At 35.3% G+C, this 19279-nt stretch overlaps 1 protein-coding gene across 13 annotated transcripts in view; it reads left to right on the top strand.

Annotated features, from left to right (window-relative positions):
- Window positions 1-4009: 4009 nt before the first annotated feature.
- Window positions 4010-19279, top strand: part of TDRD15 (tudor domain containing 15) — a 248681-nt gene continuing 233411 nt past the window's right edge. For 12 of the 13 annotated variants that reach the window (XM_077843990.1, XM_077843989.1, XM_077843985.1 and 9 more), the window contains exons 1-2: window positions 4010-10147; window positions 13864-13975. In XM_077843990.1, the coding sequence (XP_077700116.1) occupies window positions 4036-10147; window positions 13864-13922 (6171 nt within the window). In that variant the 5' untranslated portion in view covers window positions 4010-4035 and the 3' untranslated portion in view covers window positions 13923-13975. Of the gene's footprint in view, window positions 10148-13863; window positions 13976-14238; window positions 15362-19279 lie in introns of all 13 variants that reach the window. The other variant, XM_077843994.1, reaches the window with a different exon arrangement.

Below are 19279 nucleotides of genomic sequence, written 5' to 3'. Positions count from 1 at the left end.
TTATTTATTCATTAGAGACACAGGGAGAGAGAGAGAGAGGCAGAGACACAGGCAGAGGGAAAAGCAGGCTCCATGCAGGGAGCCCGATGTGGGACTCAATCCTGGGTCTCCAGGATCATGCCCTGGGCTGAAGGCGGCGCTAAACGGCTGAGCCACCGGGTTGCCCTATTTTTAACTTTCTGAGGAACCTCCATACTGTTTTCCACAGTGGCTGCACCAGTTTGCTTTCCCACTACAGTGTAAGAGGGTTCCCTTTTCTCAGGATCCTCGCCAACATTTGTTGTTTCCTGCCTTTTAATTTTAGCCATTCTGATGGGTTTGAGGTGGTATTTCATTGTGGTTTTGATTTCCCCAATGAATGATGTTGAGGCTTTTTTCATGTGTCTGCTAGCCATTTGTAGGTCTTTGGGAAAATGTCTATTCATGTCTTTTTGTCTGTTTCTTAACTGTATTACCTGTTTTTTGGGGGTGCTATTTGATAAGTTCTTTATAGGTCATGGATACTAACACTTTACCATGACATCTGCAAATTTTTGATTACTTCCTTCACTGTACAGAAGCTATTTATCCTGATGAAGTCCCAATAGTTCATTTTTGCTTTTGTTTCCCTTGCCTTCAGCGATGTGTCTAGTAAGAAGTTGCTGTGGGGATCCCTGGGTGGCGCAGTGGTTTACCACCTGCCTTTGGCCCGGGGCGCGATCTTGGAGACCCGGGATCGAATCCCACATCAGGCTCCCGGTGTATGGAGCCTGCTTCTCCCTCTGCCTATGTCTCTCTGCCTCTCCCTCTCTCTCTCTCTCTCTGTGTGACTATCATAAATAAATAAAAATTAAAAAAAAAAAAAAAAGAAGTTGCTGTGGCCGAGGTGTCCTCCTCTAGGATTTTGATGGTTTCCTGTCTCATCTTTAGGTCTTTTATTTTCATGTATAGTGTACAAAAGTGGTCCAGCTTAATTCTCTCATGTGTTGCTGTCCAGTTTTCCCAACACCGTTTGTTGAAGAGGCTGTCTTTATTCCATTAGATATTCTTTCCTGCTTTGTCAAAGATTAGTTGAACATGTTTGGTCTTAAATTCCCTGTTTTTTTTTTTCCTCCTAATTCTCTGAATTGTTACATTTTAAGCTTCAAAAACACAAGGGTAGAGCTTTATCCATGGCATTGGGAACTTTCTTCATGATCCTATTAAGCCAGCATTGAAGAGGTAGGTTAAGGAAGCTGACACCTACAGAATAGATTGTCTCCTCAGTCAAGAATCTTTTCCAGGACACCTGCGTGGCTCAGTTGGTTGGGCATCCAGCTCTTGATTTCAGCTCAGGTCATGATCTTAGGGTTGTGAGATTGAGTCCTGTGATGGGCTCCATGCTCAATGTGGAAATTCTGTCTTCCTCTCTCTCTGCATCCTCCCTCTCAAAAAACAAAACAAAACCCCTTTTCCATAGTAGGGGCCTTTGGTAACCATCACACAGGACCTACACACTTAGGTGTCAATTCTTAGGGGCTCATCCACGTTTCTCTTCTTCATACTTACTTGTAAGTCCTGCAGTCTTTCTCCATTGAGTTACTAATCATCCTGTGGAATTAGCTATTGTCCATTAATAGGAATAGATTATTAATGCTAGTAATTTCTTCAAGCACAGTAAATGTACTCTTAGTTCTACAATTGTGACTATTTCATTTTGATTCTCAGGCAAGGCCACTCCAGTGCTTCAGCAATTTCTAGATGTTACTGGCATTAGATGAGAGCATATGCAAACTAGGCTCGGACTTTTTTCTCCCTTCTCCTGTGAAACTCCACATGAAGCCATTTACATTGTTTGAAAGAAGGTTAAGTAGTGTGGAGGAATAGGCTTCTGGTAGTTTGAGTATGCCATTTAACTTCTTTGTGTGTTTGGGTTTTCTTTTGGCTCATATTGTATATATTCCTTCATTTAATAAAAAAGTCCTACATTTGCTTTTTATGCCTAAAGAGAAGTGTAGTTCCTAAAAGACTTAAGTGTTTTGTTTTTCTTTTTCCTATTAGATGAATGGTCACATGACCTTTTGGGTGAATGCCAGGAAGAATTTTCTTGTGTTCTAGTACAGGATCCTTTCTTGAGTACCTGGTCTTCCCTCTGTATAAGGAATGATATAGATCTATAAACTGACTCAGGTCTGGAAGTTTAGTACAGGCCTGTGATTTTAAATAACAGTCGCTTAAGGCCTTTCTTGTCTTGAAGTGTTATGATTTATTCTAATGAAAGTTTTTAGTGAATTTAATCCGTTGACTTGATTTTTTAATTTTTTAGACTCCAGGGTCAAATAAGCATAGCTGTAGTCTGTAGTTCAGACCATAGTGATTACCACCTAATTAATTATGTAGGAGGAAATAAAAACCCATAGTTGGTACCCAGATGTCCCTAAATCTTAACCCTTTCTCTAGCTTTCCAGTGGCCAGTTTCAGCTTTTGGAATTAGGCTTTTAAGTCTTAGAAAAAACATCTGTTGATCTCTGGGAGAACATTTATACTTTGATAAGATTTTATATTCCTGTCTTCTATATTTCTTTTTATCTTCTGAATTTTGGGGTATTCTCTCAATTTTTTTCTATTCTGTTTACCTTTATTTTGTGTTGACTTTCCCCATGGCAGTTTTAAATTCCTTATGTGTATTTTTCTAATTCGGTTGCTGCATCTTGACCACTTACTCATATAAAAATGTGTTCTTTTGACCTTTTGAAAACAGAAATCAGACTTTTGAAAAACAATTATTTGCTGTCTCATATTTATTCCTTAGAGGAGCATTTCCTTGGCTTTTTAAGTGATTTTCTTTTTTAAGGTCCAGTATTTTTCTCATCATAAAAAGAAATTGATAGTTGTAAAGCATTAACTCTAGGTCAAGTAGGAGCTGAGATGTGTCCTGTAATAATAGATGTTGGTTCTAGCCTGAATTTGGGGAATATTTTATACTTGAATATTGATTTTACTTTTAGAGTCCCAACAGTTTAGAGAAAATTAGCTGGAGCCATAGTTAGAGTAGAGAGCTTTGCCTCTGCTGAAGATTTCTTTTCCCTCCATACTTTTTGTGGTCAGCCATGCCAGTGACAAAACCCGGATGCACCTAAGTTGCTTTAGGGTCTTTCCATGCCTGGTTTTCCTTAATGGTGTTCAGGAGTTAGCCTATTGCCCCCTCAAAGAAGAATCCAGAAGTTGTATAGTGATACTGATAGGGTCCAAATGTTACTAATTGAGAGTGGGGAGTATAAACCTTGTGTCCCTTGTGGGTTCACCATCTGCCCTTGCTTCTAGGATTCACCTCTTTGAGTTATAGGTTGTTAGAAGAAGTCTACATGAGGGAAAATAGTGTTCTCACAGCAGTAGAAAGAAGTCTCCAGTTGCCTTTACTTGGCTTCCTTCTTGTACTACATCTGTCTAATATCTAGGAGAAACTTGGAAGTTTCTAGAAAATTGTTCTCCTATTTTTCCAAGTGTGGTTATTTCAGTCATATTTTTTGAAAGTAGAAGGCAGTGAAGTTAGGTATATTGAACAAAATAAAAATATAATTTTTAAACCAATATGTTTAGTTTGAAAAACAGGCACATAATTTTTTAAAAAAGAAATAGCACACGAGCAGCATAGGGGTAGAGGGAGAGAGGGAGAAACTTAAGTAGGTTCCATATCTAGTATGAAGCCTAACTCAAGCTCTGTCTCAGGACCCTGAGATCATGACCTGAGCTGAAATCAAGAGTCTGACACTTAACCAGGAACCCCAGGCATATAAGGATTTTAAGGTTTATGTTTACATACTGAACCTGTAAAAAGGCTAATTTCAAATTTATGGAAGGCTAATTTCACTTAATCATAACAACTGTCTGCCCAGAAGCTAATTAGTACTTATTATTTGCTTTTAGAAAATGGATTCTACATCTCTGTTACCAACGTTTTTAGACGTGGATCTGACAATATCACATGTAGAATGTCTTCCCAAGGATATTCTGGTGAAATTTCAAGGCAAAAATAATATTGAATGTGAGTTTGACTACCACATATTACAGCGGGAAATGCAGCACATTCCAAAAGAAAAAAATAATGTGGACATTGATGAATTTTGTTTGGTAAAAGAAAGTGTATCTGGCGAATGGCAGAGAGGAAGAGTCATGGAAAAGAAAAATGAACTCTATACAGTGCTCCTCATAGATCATGGAAAAGAACTAAAAGTTAATAGTACACAGGTTGCTTCGGCCTGTGGCAACTTATTTGAGCTACCGCCACGGGTAATAGTTGGTATTTTTGCCAACATACTACCAAATGGGGAAAGATGGCCTCCTAAGGCTTTGAATTACTTCAAGTCATTAGTAGGACTACAAGTGAAAGGCTGTGTACAAGCTGTTTTGCCTCTTCAAATGCTTCTTCTTGAAGTGCCAAAAATTATATCACAGGTTCTTGAATTACAATTAGGCAGACTTATTGATGGGGATTCGTTTCGTCTTATTGTGGAAATGTTAAAAGAATTCCCACAGGAAATATCAGATTTACTAAAACATAAAAGACCTGAATTACCATTAAGTAATAATGATGCTTCACTTGATATTCAACACATTCTGGGTAATTTGCAGCCAACTTTGTCAGTAGGCAGTATTGAAAGTATAAAGATATCCTCTGCATTGAGCCCAAGTAAATTTTATTGTCAGTTAATTAAATGGATTCCAGAATTAGAAAACTTAACAGTGTGTATGACTTTGCATTATGATACAGCCAGTCAAGAAAGTAGTCCCACATGTGATAACTTTGGACTACTTTGTGTTGCCAAAAGAAGAAATGGGCAGTGGCATAGAGGAATTCTTCAGCAGCTCTTGCCCAATAATCAAGTGAAAATTTGGTTCATGGATTATGGCAATAGTGAAGCTATACCCTCCATCCATGTAAAGAAACTTAAGCAGGATTTTATTTTAGTACCATTATTTTCATTTCCATGTTCTCTGACATATTTGCACAGTCCAGATAGAGATGCCAGAAAATCTCAACTGAGTGTATTTAAACAAGCTTTGTTAGGACAAATAGTATATGCACACCTTGACTGGTTCAATAAGGATGAACATTTGTATTATGTAACACTACAAACTCAGGAGTCTACAACTAATTCTAAGTGTCTGCTGAAGACTGTAGGCACACAAGTACTCTGTCCAGTGTCTGAATCAAAAATCTCTAATATGTTTAAGGAGACTAATGCTTCTGATGTTAACAGCTTTGCAGTTGAGCATTTTACTGGAAATATTGAACGGCCGATAGACTCTCTAAATAAAAGCACTTTGAAAGTAGGTTTTCCTGTTAAAACTGTAGAGATGGACATACGGGCTACCTATATTGCTTTTGTGGCCTATGTATTAAACCCATCAAATTTCTGGGTACGCACTAATGAACATCAGCATGAACTTCAAGATATAATGAAAAATATAAACAAATCTTATGACTTGTGTGAAAATGATGAACTGATTCTAAGAAATCCAGAGCCCGGATTATTATGCTGTGCTAGATACAGCAAGGACAGATACTTTTACAGGGCTATCATCACTGAAATTAATGGTTATAAGATTAATGTTTATTTTATAGATTATGGAAATACTGATTCCATACCATTTTTTGATGTAAAAATTTTGCTTCCAGAGTTTTGGGAGTTGCCTGCCTTAGCCATGTGCTGTTCACTTGCACATATATTTCCTGTTGAAGATTTATGGGTTAAGGCAGCAATTGACTATTTTAAAAAAATTGTCTTGAACAAAGCAATTTTGCTTCAAGTTATAGCAAGAAAAGATGACAAGTACATTGTAAATATTCAGAGTATTGAAGCCTCAGAAAATACTGATGTTGTCTCTCTCATGTTACAAGCTGGATATGCAGAATATTGGGAAGTAGAACCAGAATGTCTCCCCAAATCTGTAAGTGAATATTCAGTGTTAAATTTAAAGTGTAAAAACAAAGTTAATATTAAAGTCCTATCTGCCCTTCTTGAAGGACCTAAACCTAAGAAGTATCATTCAAATAAGCTAAAAGACAGTAACTTGTCTTTGTTAAAGTCCCCAGCTGTTAACTTCTCAGATTTAAGAAATCCTTCTACCTTGTCTGTGGGACCGGAATCAATACGACCTTATAAAGAATATATGTTTAAACCAGGAACAGTCCTTGAAGTCAAGTGTTCTTCTTATTATGGCCCAGGAGACTTTTCATGCCAGCTTCAATGTAAGTTAGAAGACCTAAAATTACTAATGGATCAAATTCAGGATTATTACAGCATTCATTCTGATCCTTATCAAACTGGGCAGATTGCTTGTGTTGCTAAGTATTCCAAAGATGGGAAGTGGTATAGAGCTGCTATTTTGACTCAAGTATCAAGAAAAGAATTTGACATAGTATTTGTTGATTATGGTTACCAAGAAAGGGTTTTAGTTAAAGATATTTGTGCTATTAACCCACGTTTTCTTGTTTTAGAAGTCCAAGCCTTCAGATGTAGTCTTAACCATTTAGTTGAACACATCAGTGGTAAATTCTGTTGGACAAGAGAAGCATGCAGAGACTTTAGGAATTTTATTTCTTCCTCTGGAGGGTTATTGACTTGTGTCATTTATGCCTTAGCTCTTATATATCCAAACTGTTTATATAACTTGGTGGATTTACACTCTCCACTTACTAGTGCAAGAGAATTTCTCATTAATCATGGCTCAGCACAGTATAGTATGTTATCAAAGCCATTCCCATCTTCAGTTAGTCTTTACAGTTACTATTATTCTTCCTTTAACATAAAAATTGGAAGCGAGGAAGAAATATACATATCTCACATATATAGTCCCAAAAAGTTTTATTGCCAACTTAGTAGAAATATTAAAGACCTAGAGATGATAGAAACAAAAATCGTAGATATTAGTAACCTCAAAAATTGTCCAAAATATGATCCTAGTAAAACGAGGTTGTGCATATCTAAGTATATAGAAGATGGTGTCTCTTACAGAGCTTTAGCAATGCCAACGGATTCATTAACTGATTTTCTGGTCTATTTTGTGGACTTTGGAAATAAGCAGTTAGTAGAAGAAAGTACATTGAGGGTGATTTCAGATCAGTTTCCAGAATTGCTGTTTACACCCATGCAAGCTATTAAGTGTTTTTTGTCAGATCTTAGAGATGTAGATATTCCAGCAGAAATCAATGGCTGGTTTGAAGATAACTTCTTAGGAAAACCGTTAAGGGCAATAATATTGTCCAGGGAGTCAGATGGCCAGCTTGGTATAGAATTGTATGATGGCTGTCAACATATAAATGAGGAAATTAAAATGTTGCTTCATGCTTATGGAAAAAAACATTGTGACCAAGCACACTGTGTGGAAAAGAGTCCTAAAATAAGTGAGAATGAAAGACTTGCTGTTTCTTTGAAAGGCAAAATAGAAAACAATTATCATCATAATATGATAAATAAAACTAATCTAGTAATGTATTCTGAAAACAAAATAGATCAATTAATGAATCCTGGAAGTACATATGCCAAGCTTTTGAAACCATCAGTTTGTTATAAAATTGAACCGGTGTCAAAAACCAAAGTGAACTCTTTGAGTAGTGGACTAAAAAGTAAGGGAGTAAAAAGTGTCTCTGGATCTGCACATGCTCTCGATGAAAATGATGTGGGCCACAGATCAGTAAGGGTTGTATCACAGTGTTTTAGTGGAGAATTAAATCAAGCAGCCTCTCAAAACCCATCTAATCTTATGAGACCACAGATCAAAGATCTTCCTCAACCCCAAATCTATTTGAATGCCAAAGTTAAAGGATATGTTTCTAATATCAGTAATCCAGCAAGTTTCCATATCCAGCTGGCTGAGAATGCAAATGTAATCATCAGACTCACAGATGCTCTAAATGGAAGCAGAGCAAATTTAGTGAAAGAGAGAAGAAAATCAGTGAAGCCTATGGTGGGAGACCTTGTCATTGCAGAATACTTTGGTGACCATGCCATCTACAGAGCAGTAATTAAGAGAATTTTGCCAGGAAATTCTTTTGAAGTGGAATTTATTGACTATGGTAATACTGCGGTAATAAGTGCTTCCAAAATTTATGAATTTCAGAGGGAATTCTTAACTGTTCCTCAGCTAGGAATCCATTCTTTTCTTAGTGGAGTCAAGTGGAATGAGCCTGATGAAATATGGGACAGTAACACTGTGGATTTTTTCACATCAAAAGTGAGTAACAAAACAGTTTCTTGTGAATTTTTGAAAAAGCATGAGCGGAGATGGGAAGTCAGTATCATTTGTGACGGAACGTGTATCATTAATGAATTACTGAAATGGACAGCATATTCAAAACTACAGAAAACAGTATTGCAGCTGCCCGTGGCTGTCTCTCAAAAGGTAAGCTCTGGGGAGGATGATGAAATGAAGAAAGGAAAATCAAACGAGTGTAAAGGTCCTGGGATCCTTCAACCATCCTGCCAACAGCTGGTTAAGATTCCTTTGGAAGAGTTAAAACCTGGACAACTTGAAAAGTCTGAAATACTTTATGTCTCAAAAAGTGGGATCTTTTATGTGAAGTTATCCAAAAATAAAAAAATCTTATCAGATTTAACAGTATTAATCGCCAAAGAAGTAAAGAAACCCTCTTTATCAATTGAAAATATTGAAAAAGGTTTAGAGTGCTTGGCAAAATCTAAAAAATCCTTGAAGTGGTATCGATCAAAAGTAGCAAAGAAGTGTGTTGATGAGAAAGTGCTTGTTTTTTTAGTAGATTGTGGTAAGTATGAAATAGTACCTTTCAGTAATGCCAAGATGCTTAGTAATGAAATTAGAAATATTCCAAGACAAGCTGTGCCTTGTAAATGGATTTGGTTTGAAAATTTCAAAAGCCGGCCATTTGAGTCCATTGTGGGTTTATTTGCACATTTGGAAATAAATATTCTTTTCCTGAAATATTTGGACTCTGTGTGGAAAGTAGACATTCTGGTAGATGGCCTGTTACTTTTGGAATATTTAAATTTAAATAAAGTTCATGTTGAAAACAAACTTAAATCTTCAGAAACTATTTTGAGTGTGGAATCTAAGACTACTGTGTCCTCTTGTACAACAAGATCATATACTTGGGCCCAGCTCCACAATGGAAAACAATATTCTGGTATTGCCACTGCTATTTCTGATCCATCAGATTTCTGCGTTCAGTTAGAAGATTTCTTTGACATAATGAAATCTCTCTTTGTGTTGCTTTCTGATCTACCAGAAAAGTTGCAAAGAGTGCCTCAAGAGTGCATAATTCCTGGTGCAAGTTGTTTGTTCAAATATGAATTGGAAGATCAGTGGAATAGAGTAGAAATTTCTGAGGTCTCTAATCAATCTTTATTACTTGTGTTGATCGACTATGGATTTTCTGTTTCCATACCTTATTCAGATATAAAAAATCTGAAAGTTGCTCCTGTCGAACTTTTGAATATACCAAGGTTGAGTTATCCTTGTATCTTACATGGTATCTTACCTGCTGAAGGGAAACACTGGAATGTAGAAGCCAAAAGTTTTTTTCAAGATTTCCTAAGTAAACCAGGCTTAGTTTTTCAGTTTAGGACATATAATCTTGAAACAAAACTGAAAGTAGAGGTCATTCATGAGAAGAACAATTTGGCAGATATGTTAGTCGCTTCTGGTTTTGCAGCGTATTGTAAAGATTCAGATCATCTTAATGATGGAGTTAGTACTGGATCTACTACAATCCAGCCTCAATTACAGGGGAAGCCTCTCTTCCCATTGTTAGATCAAAATTGTTATAGAAGGGAAAATATAAGTTGTACCTGCTCTGAGAAACAAAGGCAAAAAGAGAAAACTGTAAAGAGGAAAGAAGTCTACCAGAACCTCTTAAGGAAAAGCTGTATCCGTAAAAGATTATATTCTAGAAACGTAACTCTGAGAGAGAAGGCTGATGTTGGGCAGTGTAATCCCCAAAGTTCCTTTACATTGGATACGTGTTCAGCTTCATTTTGGGAACCACCTAATAGTTTCAAGAATAACATCAATTATGCTGAAAACATTTTTGAAAAACTACCAACTGAAGAAATACAGGAAAACAACATAGTGGATTTGAGAATAGCAGTAAAAGCATCGCACGCTAATGAAAAAATTGTATCAGAGGAACAATTTAAGGAACCCTTAAAGGGTAAGTAGCTATTTTAAAAAAGTAGATTGTTTTTGTAGATTTACTTTTTATTCTTTAAATTTTTATTATATGCCAGAATTATCCAAATTGAAAACATTTTGTAGTGTAAGACTTTATAGAAAATCTGAATAAATGGATAAATGGGACTAATCACTTAATTATAAGATGATACGGGACTGTCTTTTCTTTTTTGGAATGGTGACCTTTGAGAATGTAATGAAAGTGGAGAACATTTTTAACCATATATGCATGCACAAATACATGACATTTTACAGACGATTTCAAGGGTTTCACAAAACTTAAAGGCCCATAAAGCTCAGGTTAATAAATCTTGCTATTAGTGAGCTCCTGGCTTCATTTTGAAGAACCAATTTTCTCTTATCGGTTTCTTATCAGATGAAATAGATCTTTATTTAGGTTTTTTGAGTGTACTTTTAGCATATTGCTAATGCAGTTACAGTTATAGAATAAACTGATGGGACATATTTCCTCTTAAATTTTTTAGATGTCAAACTGATTCTATAATGTTAAAATTTTAATATGTTATAGCTATAGTATCGGATTTTTTAATACATGTTGGGTTTCATTTTCTGTGTGAATTAGTTACTGAGGATCTTTGTAGGCTATAAAAATGCTTCTTGTTTAATGAATGTTCTGACTATAAATCTGTTATTCCATGTTCTAACTCGTATTCTAGCAGGTTACTTTCTTTTAATGGCAGAGGGATCTTGTTTTTATTGACATATTTTAGAAAGAATATTTCATTTGAATTCATATTTAGGTGTTTTATAGTGAATGGATATTTTAAAATTGGCTCTTATTTTTGAATATTTTGTTACTGAATTAGCGGTTATGGTGGAGTGCTTATTATGTTCCAGGTGCTGTGTTAAGGTTTTCATATGGATCCCTCATTTAAAGGTTACCAAACTCTCAAGTAGGTTGATACTGAGGTTTAAATGGAGTCTGACAACTAGCTGCCTGAATTCTAAATCACCTTAGAGAGGGACAAGGAGGAAAACAATTGGTGAGCTAAATACCACATTTATTAATAAAGCAACAGCCCCAAAACAATACTGATAAATGTGGGTTTATATCTGTGGGGAAAATAGGTTTACCAACAGTAGGCACAGAGCTGGAACTGCCCCTCCCTCCCATGTGGGGGGGCCTACCCCTGCTTGAGACATTGATCTCCCAAAGAAAGGGAGGGAGGAGGAAGAGGCTACCTTAACTTATTCCTTTGTCCTCCTTTGTCCTCCAAATGGACCAATCAGATTGGCCCTCCTCCTGGTCTAAGTAAGGAAGCCAAAAACCAACAAGAGTGTTGGGTGAGGAGAGTGCCACACCTGTGAATACTTCTACATGGGAGGAAACTTCAGGAATGGGAAGACGCACCCCCCAAAATTATCACTGTTTTATGGATGAGGCTCAGGGCAATTGTCCATGGATAGAAGACAGGATCTTAGTTCCCTATATACTTAGCAACTCTGACGTCTCCAACTCTATGGTCTTTTGTTAATTACTTATATTGCCTTCTGAAAAGCAGTTAGATCATTTGAGGCAGAGTTTTCAGTAAGCTTCTGGCCCTCAGCCCATACATTTTAGCGCTTCCACAATTTCTTTTATTACTCTACCTGAATATATTTCCACCTTCATTTTTCTTAAATTCCTTAAAAACCCACCTCAGGCCCCCATCTCCATCCTACCTCCTGCATTCCTAGCACACGGTGAATCAATGAGTGAGTTAAATGAAGATAGCTATACCAAAAGCAGCTAATAAAACATCAGATTATAGTTCTAAAAATTTTGAAGTTTTTTTTTGGGAAAATCTTTGAGGCAAACATAAGAAACATGGTTTCACAGACTTAGAATTTACTAACACATGTGCTATAATCAGTTTTAAAACAAAATAAGACAACAAGATGGTTTCGTTGCTTTGAGTACTGTCCAGGCTCCTAACACTTATTCCTTGACCACCAGCAGTACTGTAGTAGCCACTGATGTTTGCTATTACTGCTTGCACATGCTCCGGATCTTAGGGAAAAATGGTTTTAATTCTCTGTTAGAGCTCTCAATATTTGAAGTTCTCTTCCCTATTAAAGAAGCTAGAAAAGTGGTGCTAGTGCCCATGCTTTTCAATCTGGGCTTTGCGTTCAAAAGGAAGCTTTAAAAAATTCTGCCTGGGTCTCACTTTTTAGAGATGGTTTTAGTTGATCCAGCTGTGATCTCACCGTCTTAAAGCTCCCCGGGTGAGTCTAACGTCCAGCCAAGGTTGAGAACCGCTGTTCCAGAGACTATTGTGGATAACTTTCTGAATTGTTAGAGAAAAATACTTATTTTGGACTTCACAAAACCTGTTAGAATCTATCGCTCTGGTATTTGGAGTCCAGACAATACATAGTGAGTCATAGTAGTTCTGTGCTAAACTTAACTCAAAGTGTCATTGTTTTAGAAATGGCCTCAAAGTATAAGGCGTTTATTTTGCCTTGCCCAGGTATTGTTTTAATTATACATTTAGAAAATTGGCTTAGCTGTCCCATAGTTTCAGCCTACTATAACATATCTGTATTAAAATATCCAAGCTAGTGTTTTTTATTTGCAGCCTGTTTTCTCAGAATAAGTTACTAGTGTGTGTCCAAGATGTCTTTGCTGTTGTTGCTTGCTTGTTTTTCCCTGGAAGTCCTTAAATAGATAATTATGGGAACTAGGAGAATGTAACAACCCTTTGAAAAGCACACAAATATCGAGTTACTGAGGCAGTGCGTGATGCTGATATGTGCTACCTTCCTACAGTTGCATATTTAACTAGAGGACAACTTTGAAAGAAATCTAGAATGGCAACCCATTTTTGAGGAGACTTTTGTCTGACCTTTTACATTCAAGATGATATAGCTAGATATCCAAAGGGGAATGGCTGATAGGCATGTAAAATGTTAGGCTGAATTCTGAAAATACAAGACTTGTAAGTGATACTTATGGATCACTTGCATTGGATCTAGCACAGTATTTAAAAGTATGGGCAATGAGGCCCCACTCCATGAGTTTGAATTCCTGCTGCATCCCTTCTTAACTGTGAAACTGGAGATAAGCTTTCTAACATATTGATTTTTTTCAGTTTCTTCATCTGTCATATGCAGCTAATGATGACACCATTGGCTGAGTGAGGGCTACATAAGTTAAGACCTGTGAAACCTCTTCACTAGTACCTGGTACAAAGTAAATGCTCACTAATTCTAGAAAAATCAGACATTCTAATAAAACTACTGTATTTGTTTTGAAAATCTTTTGTGAAGTAACTTGAAAAATTGCTGATGTTGCTCTGCATGAAATTGCAATATTTAGGACAGTGTATAACAGGCACATATTTGCAGTAAATAGATTAACAGTTAAATCTTTTTGGAAGATTGGATTTCTGATAGAATTCTTGTTCTAAATGAAGACTAGAAGAAACAAAAATGTATTTTATTTTCCAGAATGGATATATATTAGTAATTATTTAAGAAAAGATGTTTTTAGTTAAGTGTAAGTATGTTTTAGTATATGTATAATCTGTATGCTATATTTCTTTCCTTTACCTTTTTAAATTATGACTATTAGCAATTAAGCAAAAAATTCTGTTTATAGTAGGAACCTTCAAAATAATGTCAGGACTATTAATGAAACCCATAATTCTTGGAAAATATAATCTAACATACTAATTATTCTTTCTTGTTTTTCAGTGCAAGGAGATGAAAGCTCAGATCTTTTATGCATCAGTTTGGCAACAGATAATACATAGGATACCCAGTAATTCCTGTTTTGTTTTAGATGCTCCAAATATATAATAAAGTGGTAAGCATATGACAATTTCTAAACTCAAAGTATCTGAAAGGCATCTAGATTGTTCAGATTATTTTCCTAGCAGACAGTGATTAGAATGTTACAGATTAGAATGTTACAAATTTGTTGTGACCAGGAATTATGATGACTTGTTTTCAGAAAGAATATTTAGGAAATGTGTTTCACTCCTAAAGTATTTTAAACATTTTATTTGATAAAGTATTCTTTGCTATATTTTCAGTCATTAGATAATATTTTACTGTTATATCTTTCAGGTGTCTTTCCTGACTAAAGCCTCTGTTTCTGTTGCTACTTTATAGAGTCATCGTCGAGGTCATGGATAGTACATAGAGAGTTAATGCTACACAACCACATTCCCAGGAAAATATGGGTGCTTATAGGACACTTAGAATATGGAAGAAAAGTCAGACTTAATCCCATTCTTCCCTCTCTCTAGCTCATACAATGGGATTTTTCTTTTACTTTATTTTGTGTGTGTGTGTGTGTGTGTGTGTGTGTGTGTGTATATATATATTTATTTATTTATTTTGGCTTTATATTTTTAGTTATTTGTTGTAGATATTTGTGACATTCAAGAACACTACTGTTTAGTTGGGGGAGAGAGGATTTTGTCAGTGCATTTACTTGTGAATTAGGATTTATCTTACAAGTAAACATTTATTGAGCAAATTTGGAGTATATTCTTGCAGAGATAGAACCATAAAATCATACGAGTACACTTAAGAGTTTCTGCCAAATAGTTTCGAAGAACTAGAGATTTGGTGATTTAGAAAATATTTGAAGAAACTTAGATATTTTCTAAGCTAGCTAGGGCAATCAAATTTATTATTGGTACATGTATATTGAGTGTATTGATGTTGTCATTTTTTTGTGGTTAGGAAGTAATTTCCAGAAATACTGTTGTTTATGAATAGGAGTTTAAATTTGGTATCTTGAAAGTTTATTCGAAGTGAGGAGTGTATTTTTACACTACAAATTAATCTGTGGTTTGTGGTTATTTTAGAGCAGACCATTTAACATTGACTCTTTGTAATATAATTTCTTTGAACACTTTTTTTTCCTTTTCCCCCAAATCTTACCAGATCTTAGGGATTATTTTGTACACTTTAGAAAAGTGCTTCTATTGGAAAAATAATTCACTCTATACAACTTCTGTGACTGTTGTATCATAGGGCACTGGGCAGCTTTTGTTTGTTTTGGTACCATAAAATATGGCAAAGATAACAATTTGGTTAATTTAAAAAAAATAAATGAACTTGAATGCCAAAAAAAAAAAAAAGATAAAGTAATAATGGATGTTTTTGGTACCAGTTTTATCAGGAAGAGCCTCCGGTCCTTCAGTTTTTTAGATTTAACTTCATTGAATTGTGTCTTCAGGTATAGTATTTTATGTTTGGAAATAGACAAACTTCACAAATTTATTATAGCATTTGTTGTTAAATATTGTAGAAAATGTTTTTACAATCTACATTTAGTTAATTCCTACTTGTTATTTTTTTTAAACAGAAGCCCAGTATAGAGAAGTAGCTGAATAAAGGATTAAAATAGTTTCCTTTTAAGATATAAATAGTGCTTAATTTAAAGCTATTTTCCTTTTTTTTTATTTTGAAGGCACATCCCTCCCCCCATATTTGTATATTACACTATAAAATTACAACCTGGAGGATGTATAGTAATTCAGAGTACTTTCAAATAAAAACAAATAAAAAAGTATATTCGATGTTAGGATTTATATTTTCTTAGGATTAAGTTATTATTATATTTTACAGATAAATGAATATTAATGCTTTTTTTTCCTAGTCTAAAACACTTATATTAGTTTAAGTTAATAGAATCTGTTTTTTTGTAAATGTTGGCAACAGACTGTTGGTTCAAAATTTGGGAAAGAGTAACTCATTTGACTTTTTTAGATTTAAATATTTTCAAAGTTAAGGATTGTTAAGTTTTAAATTTGCTTTATTCATATAAATTAAAAATATTTTTTGAACTCCTATAAAAATGGTTTATAAGAATGGAAAAAAAGCATTCCATAGAAATGGATTGGTTTTTAAAAAATATTCACATAATCATATTCAAAGTTATATACATGGATATAAAATAAAAACACATAAAAAGTGTTAAAGACAAATTGTTGGGGTACCTGGATGGCTCAGATGGTTAAGCATCTACCTTTGGCACAGGTCATGATCCTGAGGTCCTGGGATTGACTAAGCCCTGAGTCATGGTTCCTGCTCAGTGAAGGACCCTTTGTCTCTCTCTCTTCCCCTCTAGTGCCCTCTCTTGCTATCTCTGTTGCAGTTTCTCTCTTAAATAAATTTTTAAAGATTTTGTTTGAAAGACAAATTATTAATTTATCTTTTCTTGGCACTATCACTTTGATTCTCTTACACCATCCACAAAGATAAACTCAAAATGGATGAAAGATCTAAATGTGAGAGAAGATTCCATCAAAATCCTAGAGGAGAACACAGGCAACACCCTTTTTGAACTCGGCCACAGTAACTTCTTGCAAGATACATCCATGAAGGCAAAAGAAACAAAAGCAAAAATGAACTATTGGGACTTCATCAAGATAAGAAGCTTTTGCACAGCAAAAGAAACAGTCAACAGAACTAAAAGACAACCTACAGAATGGGAGAAGATATTTACAAATGACCTATCAGATAAAGGGCTAGTATCCAAGATCTATAAAGAACTTATTAAACTCAACAGCAAAGAAACAAACAATCCAATCATGAAATGATTCTAAATTCTTCTATGGGAGATTCTGCGTTGGTTAAATTTTATGTCTAAGTTTTTAAAAGATCTGTATTAATATAACTTTTTCTGACTTTTTAATGTGTATTTAACTCTAACATTACTTGTTATAGTTATGTACACCCAAGGGAAGTTATTTTTGTTTTGTATATTGAGTATTGTTAATTTTTCACAGTACAATACTTTAAGTATAGTTTGCTGAAGTCTGAATGTGTGTGTGTGTGTGTTTTAAAAGACTACTATAGCATTAACAATCAAACCTTGTGTATATTGTGATGAAAAATTGAATTCACTTTAACATTTCCCATAACCAAAGCTAGTCCTTACTCAAACACTTAGAAGTACTTTAAAAGAGGAAAAAACATACTAATTCTCAAAGTTCTTAACCTTTCACTTTTTCACTTTTAAGAAGTGTTGGATTTTTAAAATTACAAATCTTTTTATTTGGCCTATAGTTTTTTATTTTAAAATTTTTATTCTAGTCTTTCTTTCTCTGATTGACTTATTTCTCTCAGCATAAACCCTCCAATTCATCCATGTCAATGTAAAAGACAATTATCATATGGTTTACTCCTATATGGAATATAAGAAATAGTGAAAGGGACCATAAGGGAAGGGGGAAACTGGTGAAAAATGAGAGAGGAAGACCAATCACAGAAGACTCCTAGCCCTGGGAAACAAAGAGTTACAGAAGGGGAGGTGGATGGGGGGATAAGTAACTGGGTGGCAGGCATTAAGGAGGGCACATGATGACATGAGCACTGGGTGTTATACTATATGTTGGCAAATTGAATTTAAATAAAATCTTAAACTCTAGTTAATATTGAGTATTGTACTGGTTTCAGGAATAGATTTCAGTGATACATCACTTATATACAACACCCAGTGCTCGTCACAATGAGTGCCCTCCTTAATACCCATCACCCATTTAATCCATCCCCCCACTCACCTCCCCTTTATCAACCCTTAGTGTGTTCTCTACACTTAAGAGTCTCTTATGGTTTGCTTCCCTCTTTTCTTTCTTCCTCATGTTCATCTATTTTGTTTCTTATATTTCACATACGAATAAAATTATATGGTATCTGTCTGTCTCTGACTCAATTTGCTTAGCATAATACATTCTAGCTTCATCCCTGTTGTTGCAAATGGCAAGATTTCATTCTTTTTGATGCCTTAGTAATAGGTCCTGGGTGTGTGTGTGTGTGTGTGTGTGTGTGTGTAAAATCATCTCTTTATCCATCAGTTGATGGACATTTGGGCTCTTTCCATACTTTGGCTATTGTTGACAATACTACTATAAACATCAAAGTGAATGTGTCCTTTCAAATCAGTATTTTTTGTATCATTTGGGTAAATACCTAGTAGTACAATTGCTGGGTCATAGGGTAGTTCTATTTTTAACTTTTTGAGGAACCTCCATACTGGTTTCCAGACTGGCTATACCAGTTTGCATTCCCACCAACAGTATGACGTTCCCTTTTCTCCACATCCTTGCCAGTATCTATTGTTTCCTGAGTTGTTCATTTTAGCCATTCTGACAGGAGTGAGTGGTATCTCATTGTGGTTTTTGATTAGCATTTCCCTGATTAGCATTTCCCTGATTAGTAATGTTGAGTCTCTTTTCATGTGTCTGTTAGCCATCCGTAGGTCTTTGGGAAAGTGTCTATTCATGTCTTTTGCCTATTCCTTAACTAGCTTATCTGGTTTTGGATGTTAAGTTCTTTATAGATTTTGAATACTAATCCTTTATTGGATATGCCTTTGCAAATATCTTTTTCCATTCTGTAGGTTCCCTTTTAGTTTTGTTGATTGTTTCCTTCACTGTACAGAAGCTTTTTGATGAAATCCCAGTAGTTCATTTTTGCTTTTGTTTCCTTTGCCTCTGGCCATGTCTAATAAGAAATTTCTATGGCCAATGTCAATGAGGTTACTGCCTGTGTTCTCTAGGATTTTTATGGTTTCCTCTCTCACTTTTAGGTCTTTCATCCATTTTGAGTTTATTTTTCTGTATAGTGTACAAAAGTGGTCCAGTTTTTCTCCTACGTGCTTCTGTCCAGTTTTCCCAACACCATTTCTTGAAGAGATTGTAACACCTCAGAGCAATGGATAGAGAACCTAAGCAGAATAAACATGGCTCTGAATGACACACTGGACCAGATGGACTTCACAGAGATATTCAGAACATATCATCCTAATGCAGCGAGATGCGCTTTCTTTTAAGTGCACATGGAACATTTTCCAGAACAGATCACATACTGGGTCACAGATCAGGCCTCAGTAAGTACAAAAAGATGGAGATCATACCATGTGTATCTTCAGACCGCAACACTGTGAAACTTGAAGTCAATCATAAGAAGAAAATTAAAGACCACAAATATGTGAAGGTTAAAGAACATCCAACTAAAGATGAATGAGTTAACCAAGAAAATAAAGAAGAAATAAAATATGTGGAGTCAAATGAAAAGGAAAACGCAACAGTTCAAACCTTTGGGACTCGCGGCAAAGGTGGTCATAAGAGGAAAGAATAGAGCAACCCAG

Source organism: Canis aureus, chromosome 12 (genome assembly GCF_053574225.1).
Source record: "Canis aureus isolate CA01 chromosome 12, VMU_Caureus_v.1.0, whole genome shotgun sequence".
Lineage (NCBI taxonomy): Eukaryota > Metazoa > Chordata > Mammalia > Carnivora > Canidae > Canis > Canis aureus.
Note: the sequence above shows the minus strand (reverse complement) of the source record. Positions and strands in the feature narration are given on the sequence as shown.